Genomic DNA, 9,823 nt, shown 5'->3' with positions numbered 1-9,823 from the left:
TTCTTAATTAGATTAAGAGAAAAATGGTCATTTGCTGTTAAATTGTGTAGGTGGGAACAAAAATTGTTGCTGGGATAAGTGAGATAATTTTGGTTCATCTTGGTGCTTTGAGTCAATAACTCTTATATTTAGTATAAAATGCTAATTAGAGCATAAGTAACAAATTAAAAAAATCAAAGACTTAGGATCACACTAATGGTTAAAATAATTTCATGTTACATGAAATATTAACACATCAGATAAACTATCGTTATTTTAATTTTTTTGTATTTTTATTTTTTATGGTTATCTCGGCAGTAAATTTGCTAATATAGAGGCATAGAGCATTTGGGATGTTGATTATCTTTTGTCTTTTATCCAAAAAATTTCTATATGTAGCTGCTTCCTGCACTTTGCTTGATAGTTTATGTATGCTTTGCTGATAGTGGACTTGTAAAGTTGGGCAATACTCCAACAATGGCCTATGAAGGTTAAAAGCTTAGCTTTTCGTTGGCGGGTACTGATCGATTTGATTCGATTCACATAAATATCCCAAGGAGGATCGATCCAGGCACAACGCAATCTTACCTTCCAAAAAGTTGGAGAAACCTTTTGCACACATATGAAATAGACATGCCGCCACTTCAAAAACTTGTTACGCATCCAAGTTGGTTTACTTTCTGTGCTGTAACCAACCTAGTCTCATTTTCAAGAAAGTCTTTGGGAGGAAACTAGGATTTGTTAGGTTTGGTGCATATCCCTCCTTGGTGGAGATATTTTGCATGGCATGGCATGAATGTATGGTATTAATGGTTTATGCATTTGGGGTGACAACTTATGCATGGTTAAATTCATGTATTGACCTTTTAGACTTACTAAGGAGTTAATGTGGGAGATGGGTAGTTGATTCATGAATGAGCATTGATGAAATAACTCTAGACTTCTATCAATGGCTATAAATGAATGGAGCTTGTGTGGAGGCAAGCAAGAGGACAAGGAGCAACTCCAAGAGTCTTCAAGATGTAGAAGATATGGGGAGTTATGTTCAAGGGCATGTATAGCTCTCGAGGTAGAGTGATCTTCTAGGATGAGAGAGGGTGTACAAGGGGTATTTGTTGGATACAAAGGGCTTAGAATTTGGCATAAACTTGAATAGTGTAATCTTGTACTTTTTTAATTCTCTTATAGTGAAAATGAAAGCTCTCCCAGGACATAGGCATGGATTTTGGCCGAACCTCGTTAAAACTTGTTGTCTTCTTGGCTTGGTTGTTTCTTCTTTCCATCTCTACAACTAGTATTTGCATGGCGGGGGATTAATTTCCTAACAGGATTCATAGGACACTAGGCACAAACAGATAGATCAGAATATGAAACAACCAAAAAACTGAACCATGAACCAAAAAATCTTAAACCTGCTGCTTTTACAAGGTTCCATCTCTAATGTGGTAGTTTAGAGAAGTTGGAATCTCTTTTTTCCATGCAAATATGAATCACAGCTTAATCAAACAGAAGCAAGCACAATACAGCTGTCTATGGTTAAAGCAATCACAAGAAGTTAAGTTACATTATTCTACACCAGAGTACAGACCAATAATCGATTACTGCAGAGAAGTTGAGTTGTCTATAATAGAGCATTGACAAGAATTTTAGTTTTCTGTCAATTGTCTACCAGCAAGTCATAGGCATTGTACTACAGTACAGACAAATACAGACAGCATCCAGCATCAAGTTGCCTTGAATTGAATGTTAAAAATGGAATTACAATCAGAATCGGGGTACGAATGACTGCATTCGACGCATATCTACACTACCTCTCATGCCATATCCTTTAGCTTCGAGTACCTCTAGTCAGTCTTCAAATATGAGTTAACTGCATGGAGGTCTGTGACAACACGTGACATATCTTGCCATGATGTTTTTCATGGGAAGGGGCCCCCTGTTCACAGAAGAAAAGATTTACAGAATGAGAAAAGGAAGCGTGAGAAGAAAATAATGAACAGTTTCAAGTTCATGAAACTAGTTGAGAAGAGGCATTGTAGATCATGTTGAAAATACTAACCAAACATGAGAATCATAGCTGTTGTTACGGTTGTCACCCAGCACATATACATGGCCTTCAGGCACATACTGCAAGTTCCCCAGAAGTAATAGTTATGTGTGGAACAAAGATTGCAACATTAATTTAGGCTCAAGAGAAACTAATTAATATAAAAAATTAGTAGTGAAACAAGTAAATTTTCTACTGAAATATTAAAACACTATAAAAGGCTCCTGATGAACCCAAATATAAATAGGGATGAGAAGGTACACAAAGTAAAGGAGCATTACTGATGATTGTTTTGAAGAATTTGTCAAATCAGCGCCTACACATTATTCTGTTAATGAACAGTCTACTGGAAAATGCTATCAAAGATGCAGTAAATGGAAACCAAAATGAGTAAAAGACATGGTACTCACAGTTAAATCTAATACATATGTGGGTGGTTCTGCGATAAAATCTTCCTTCTGTGCAATTCCATTGACATAGAGCCATCCATTCCGAACCTGCAAAGGAGTTGAATGAAAATGTAAAAATATCCAGTCAATTGAACCTGATGCATTTTTACACCAATTGGTCCCTAATGTCCTGCATTTTGAATAAGTAAAAGAAAATAATAAGAAGCCCATGTACCAAAGAAAGAATACGAGTCCATCCTTTTCTGGAGACAGCATAATAACATTCACAATAAAATGTTAAAAGTCTCAATAAATAGTATACCTCAACCAAGTCTCCTGCTTTTGCAACAATCCTCTTTATGAAAACAATCTGTTCTAAGTCTCCAGGTTCCTGCAGGAAAACAAGCAACAGAACTGAGTAAAAGCACTTTGTGGCCAAGATGAGTAAGAGTTACACCATTACTCCAAGAGACTTGAGCCAGTGTATGCTAAATGAACTAACCTGTGTTGGATATCGAAACGTTACAATATCATGCAAAGCAGGGGTTCTGAAGTAATATGAGGCCTGAAAAAGTTACCGAGTTACCACAATGTTAATCAAAACTATAAGTAGAAATGGTAGTTCTTGGTAGATTAACACCTTCACATAATCAAATATATCAATGAACGAAAAAGTTGTAATAGACATACAGATTTTTTTATGAAAAGAGGCCACGGGGAAAACAGAGGTTTTGGTGTCTAGTATTACCATTTAGACTGAATTCCGGAGGTTTTTAAAGGAGATTGAACATCTTTTACAATGTCAAGGGGTTCAGCTATGAACTATGAAATGCCAATTGAATTGATTATTGCAGCAATCGTGTCAATTATAATATTATACTGAGTTGTATATAACTATATACTCACAAGTTCAAACTGATATAATTTCAGAAAAGTAGCTTAGGAAGGTTTGTTTTGTATTTCATGGGGAAAAGGTCAAAACTCTTTTAAAATTATGTTTCTCAGAGGAAAATTTGTAAGATATCAACTGTTCACCTATTGATTTCCCAACTTTCTGAGATAAAAGCTCTAGTTACACAAGCGCCGCAGATAACATGAGTTGTTCATTCCGTATTGTCATTTACTCCCACATTGCTAATGACTACTAATCATCTTGGCACTCAGCAGATACTGAATGGTACTTTTTGCAACAACTTTTATGAAAAGAAAAATCAAGAAAGAAGAAAGACGAACAAAGCCAGGGATGTAAGGATCTCCCCAAAAAAATCATGGGTAGTCCTGGCTTATATGCAATGTTAGTTACCACGAATGACAAAATATCAATTAACAGAAGATTTTTTGCGGCTCGTGTATGACATAAAGTTTAAAACAGATGAAGGAAAAATGATCTACCAAGAAAAACAAACAAACCAGGGACCGATCATACAATAATCACCAAGTAAAACATGCCAAGAGAGATGATATCAACTCAACTAAAGGCTACCAAGCTATGAGCAAGAATGCCACTGTGATGCAAATATTTATGAACAGAATGTCCGAGTGCTGACTCTAATGACCCAACAGAATGTCCAAGTACTTGTCAGTAATAAGTATTTACTCAAAGCTGGAAGAAAAACCAAGAATAAAATTGATTGCTGATAGTTGCTACTAGAATGAAGCTAATCTGACAACCACCATAACCACCTCTGCCCCAAATAATTTCACTTGATGAAATTGCATCAACTGCTGGAATGAGTCAATCTCCTAATAGCATAAAACAAAGTAATAAAAGAACCAATCTATGTGGTAGTAGACCAAAGACACCAGTTCTTTTTTCATCTCCCTCACAAGCAGGCCTATCTCAGATCCATAAAAAGACCAAATATGTGAAATTCTAATTATAATGGGAGACTGTAATCGCAAAGCTCCAGAGTTCTGGATTTCCTGATCTGCTGTCATGAAAATGTTGTTGGTTTTTCAATGCTCCAAAAATCTTAAACTGTTAGGATATACACCAAAAGTCATCTTGTATTCAAGCACCCAGAATACAATATAATCTTAGAAAGAGTTCCATTCATACCATCCAATCAAACGTCAGTCTCTACCATCTGTCCTCAAACTACCAGATGTACATCGGTCCAAATCTAAAAGTACATCTAATACAACACGATCCTGATATAATCTACTCATTGGTGGATTAGTACAATATTCCTAAAGGAAAATACTAATAACGTTATCATGATCATACAATACATTGGTCAGTTACACAAAGACTATCGGATGAACACAGTGATGGTGAAGACAGAGGATTTCTAAAGACTAGAGGCACAAAGAGAGTCTTTGCATACACATTCACAAGGTCAAACCAGGTAAACATTTCAACACTATTACCAAAAATCAAGAGAGGAAAGGTCATGCATTATAGCTGTCATTTCTTAGAACACAAAGGAAAGCAGAATCCAACCACTGAATAATGTATGAAAGACTTTACAAAAGAAAAACCCAGAAATGAAACATAAAGGGTTCACCTTTTCAACCAGGACTCGATCACCAACACGAAGAGTCGGGTACATGGAAGATGATGGAATGAAGCGGATTTCTGAAAACATAGTCCAGAGAAGCACCACGACCAAGAGTCTCATGAACCCATCGAGCCCCGGCCACCGGAGAAACTCCCAACTCTGACACGGCATCCACCGCAGCGAAGGGTACGCAAGGAGGCACTGGTACAAAGCAGAGGGCCGCAAGAAGCTCATAGCAAAAAGATTGAAACACACACACAAAACAACAACAAGAACAAAAATTAAGAAAACAAAGCTTGGATCGAAAAGCTTCAATCTTTTGCAAAGGGGAAACAAGCTAGTGATTGTGGGTTGTGATCGAACTACCCCGTTTTTGTAATCTAAGTGATTGTGATCGCCGTGCCCAATTGCCCATGAAAAACTGACTCTGCTTCAGCTTCAGCTTCAGACAGAGAGAGAGAGAGAGAGAGAGAGAGGCAGAGAAGAAAGAATGAGAAAATGGGTGGAAATATATATATATATATATATATTGACTGGGTATATTCTTGGAGGAGAAGTTGTTGGTTGTGAGAGACAGCTCGCTATGTTGTGATGGTGGTGCTCAGGTACTGTGGAGCTCCCCCACATCTTTGAGTTCTGTGAAGAAGCCCCCACTTTAACTGTCCTGGACTCTAGCAACGACCAACGACCAACGACCAAAGAGTACTTGGATATTTGGGGGCGGATTCTAGCGAGTATGTTTGTAGTCATTTTTGTTTGAATTAACTACATTGGTGTATACAGTTAGCTAGGTTACGGGGACCATCTGAGTTATTGTCTAACTTGAAACTTCCATGGAAGCAATCAATTTGGAAACCTTTCTTTTTCGGAATAAGAAGAAAAATAGTAAAGAATAGAAAATTATTACTTTAAGTAATTTGATTTAATTAACTATGTTGCTAACCATTGTATGAATTGATTGTAGTTATAAAAGTTTGACGTCTTTCCCCTAAAAAAAAAGTAATTTGATTTATTTTACTCGTCTTGAACGATTCCAAACAATAGTTCTTGTTAAATCTATCATTATGTATTTTAATGGCACATGTAGATGAGTATTGCATTAGGAAATAGGAATCAACAAACGATTCAATCTCGTTTACTTACTTGGAATGAGAGAGAATGATTACGGAGTAAAAACATTCATGCGTTTACTAACATATAAAGGAATCAGAATGATTCCGGGTAAAAGAATTCATGCGTTTACTAACACATGAATAAATCGGAATGGGTGTAGGCCTCACATCCTTATCAGGAATCGATTCATGAATACTCAGGAATTTGATTACTAATGGGGAAGATGGGTTTAGGAATCAATCCTCCGGAATCAATACCGATTTATTTAGGGGGATGTATTGTAGTTGGATTTTAGTGGATTTTTTTTAAGTGATAGATTTCAATAGATTTTATGAGTTTATTGATTTGTAAAGACTTTTCAATAGATTTGTAAAATTTTTCATGATTTTATATAAATAGATTCGTATAGACTTTTTCTGATTTGTATAAACTTTTTGCTAGAATTTATGGATTTTGATGGAGTGTTTTTGTTGGCCCAAGACCAAAAGAGTGAGAAAAAAAAAAACAAAAACAAAAAGAAACAAAAAAGGAAATCGAGACGAGATGGAGAGTGAAAGTAGAGAGTGGGAATGGTTTATCAAATTTTTTGATGGTTTATCAAAAGCTTCATTTTTCTTCATCTTCTTTTGAGTAGACATAGAGTATTATTTCTTAAACCATTTCACCCGGTGGGTGTAATGTTTATAAGTCTTTTCACACCCTAGTTTTTTATTAAAAGATGGAAGTATTTTGCTCTCAACTGTTTTTTTGTCTATCAAACCACTTTGAGGATCGCGCCAACCACGTTTGGCAGCATCAACTAAGACTTGCAGTAACTCATTGCTCTCTTCATTACTCCATTTGTCATAATTTCCCACATCCTTTCCCTCTTCTTTTGCTCCTTTGCCCTTTACTTGTTGCGGAGGTCTCATTGATAATGCTATAAAAAATCATACGTGCTTTTAATGAATGCATTTATACATCTATTTCTATGTTTAATTTTTATGTTCTGATGTGAGACCAATAACATGGCATTGATTTATGTTTGGATTAATGATGCAGGTTCACTACACTAAGGAACAAGATAGTTTTGCAATCTAATATGAATGTGGCAAAACCAAAGCAGCAACTATCAAGAAGCAATGCAGCAATTATCAAGTAAAAATGTGATGTCTCCAAATAAAAAAAGACTACTGCATCTTTACCTTAAAGCATAAGGAAATCATCGAACAATTTATGAAGACCAAAAGGGACTATTGCATCTTTGAATGCATACATAATAAACACTGCAGATTCATTGATTATGTACCTGTAAATTCTTTTCACAAGAAAATAAGCAAACAAAGTTAAGAGTACCCAAGGTACGTTTTGGGTGATATATATATATATATATATATATATATATGCTATATATACTGTCTGCGGCATTACAACAAATTAAGCAAAATGCTGCTTTGTAGTTTTGTAGCCTAATGCGTAAGTATGTATATATACTATATGTACTGCAATAATCAAAAAATGTCAAGGCCTTCCATCAAAAAAAAAAAAAAAAAAGACAAGGTCTTCATTGAATCAACAAAAACACAAGTCCAAGCAGTCGTCTTTGGTATTTTTTTTTCTTCAACTGTATTTCATTATAGTTATCTTTGATTGTTTGTTTCTTTTCTCTTTATCTTCTCTTTACCCTATTTGCTTTTAGGAGAAGTTTAGGTTTCGCAACAAAAGTCAACAAGGAACATCCACATAATTTCAAACCGTCTATAGATGATTTCACATTAGTAAGAATTGATCCTTTCACAACAACAAGAATTGATTAATTTCACACCAACGAGAATTGATTATTTTCACACCAACAAGAATTCTACTGAAGTCAACCTAGGGCATATGGCACAATTCATAGATGATCAAAATATGGATACATACAATAGCAATATGTTCAAGAGCAAAGAAAAGGATTGAAACGAGAGAAAGGAGATCCAAGTTTCAATCCAAAACGAGAGAGAAGAGAAACCCTAGAAAAGAGAGAAGAAGTTTCACGTACCTACGTCGAGCTGCTGTGAAAAAAGAATATTGTGAAAATCTTTGGTGGAGACGTTGGATTTGTTTGGAGTTTTGGTATTTATACCTGAGGCTCTACAATCCACAAGAGTTCACTATTTTATAAATTCTATAGAATTCATAGATTTTTTTAATACTTTCAGATTTTTATGGAATTAAAATCTCCCTTTACAAATCCACATTGAATACCCTAATACTTACAACAACTCTTTAAAAGTCTTATTAAATCATAATTGAATACTCCTAGATTTTTCAAATCCAAAAAAGTCTTTAAAACACCTTAGAAATCTAAATACAATACACCCCCCCTTATTCTCTCATTCAACTTGTCTCCGATTCATGATTATTTTTCATTTCAAGTAAGTAAACGTGTCATAAGAGCAAATGTCGTTTCATTCAAAAGGAATTAAAATTCCTTCTTGGGCTGAACAAATTTTTTTTATTTAAGTCTAGTAATTATGCCCTATTAGACCATCTCCAACATAGTAATTATTTTTTACTTGGAGGCCCAACAGCTATAAATGACAGATGAAAACAAGTCAACTCAAATGTCATTTGCCATGCGGATGACAGTTTTGTTTCAACCTGTCAAATTTGATAGTGGCTGAGTCTCCTGTCTTTTTTTTTTTTTTTATAATTATTTCTCTCTCTTCTCGCTCTTTCATTCTCGTCTCTCTCTCTCTCTCTCCTTCTTTCCTATTCAGACCAAAGCAACAGTATGTAGATATGCAATTTTGACGTAATAGAAGCAATACTACCTAAAATTTTAAGAATATATCAATAGAAATCTGATTCCAATGAGGTTATTACTCAAATCAAAATTTTGATTGGTGTATACCCAGAGCATCAAATTGTTAAAAGATGTGAAGATCAAAAAGGGGAAAAGCAGTTTAGGTTCAGAAGAAGAAGATGATTGCTAGGTAAAAGGATCTCTGAAAAAGAGATTTAGGTGGATTAAGAATACCGACACGGCTAAACCCAAATAGTACGTCTATGGCTGGCGATGATTGATCAGTATTTGGAAAAAAAATGAATACGATGGAGAGAAACAACCCAAACAGGAAAGGAAGATAGAGAAGGAAAGAGAAAACAGTCCAAATAGATGGGATGAGATCTGAAAAAGATGGTCGATCATCCTCCACCGTCTTTGATCAGAATCTTCTCAAGATCTTTGGTCTGCCTTATTTACAAGATTAACTGATTAGTTAGAAAGATAGAAGAGAAAAGAGAGAAGGATAATGAAGATCCGTTGAGGAAAAGAGAGAAGGAAGGATAAACATAAAAAACAGAAGAAAGGAGAAAAAAGTAATAAAATAATATTTTTTTGACCCATCCATTAGAGTAGAATTCTAGTAAATGTCAAATTGTCATATCAGCTGTCAAATTTAAATTTGACAAAAATAAAAAAAATCTCCACTAGAGATGCTCTTATATATTGTTGTTATGAAGTATATTTTTCTTAAGATTGTCTAACCAACCAATATATATTTTTTTTTTTGAAATAATGGAAATTCCATTGATAATATCGCATGCCAAAAAGGCCATTACATACCTACCCGCTGACACATAGCATTGGCCAGAACAAGGATTCGTGGAGAAGCCACAATGGTACATAGACTAGACCAACTATATTCGAATTTATCGCTTACTTAAAAGAAGTGAGCCTATAACTATGAAAACATCATAGCCAATAGGCACCACAACAGACACCAAAGTGCATAGTTTCCTAAACAATAAGGAATTATTAGAAGAGAGTT

The 9,823-nt window shown here is 35.0% G+C and overlaps 1 protein-coding gene across 2 annotated transcripts; it reads right to left on the bottom strand.

Moving 5' to 3' along the window:
• Positions 1-1,489: 1,489 nt before the first annotated feature.
• On the bottom strand, positions 1,490-5,444 carry LOC112174634 (chloroplast processing peptidase). 2 transcript variants are annotated; one of them, XM_024312435.2, is made up of 6 exons: positions 4,923-5,429; positions 2,918-2,980; positions 2,738-2,806; positions 2,437-2,523; positions 2,039-2,106; positions 1,490-1,915 (listed from the first exon to the last, which is right to left on the bottom strand). In XM_024312435.2, exons 1-6 carry the CDS (start codon positions 5,148-5,150, stop codon positions 1,846-1,848), a joined length of 585 nt encoding a protein of 194 aa, XP_024168203.1. In that variant the 5' UTR covers positions 5,151-5,429; the 3' UTR covers positions 1,490-1,845. The 2 variants fall into 2 exon arrangements, with proteins under 2 accessions (XP_024168203.1, XP_040363419.1); XM_040507485.1 differs by lacking the exons at positions 1,490-1,915; positions 2,039-2,106 and adding an exon at positions 2,316-2,342 and having other exon boundaries at positions 4,923-5,444.
• Between the last annotated feature and the right edge of the window lie 4,379 nt (positions 5,445-9,823).

This window comes from Rosa chinensis, chromosome 6 (genome assembly GCF_002994745.2).
Source record: "Rosa chinensis cultivar Old Blush chromosome 6, RchiOBHm-V2, whole genome shotgun sequence".
Lineage (NCBI taxonomy): Eukaryota > Viridiplantae > Streptophyta > Magnoliopsida > Rosales > Rosaceae > Rosa > Rosa chinensis.
This window is presented reverse-complemented; position numbering and strand designations above follow the sequence as displayed.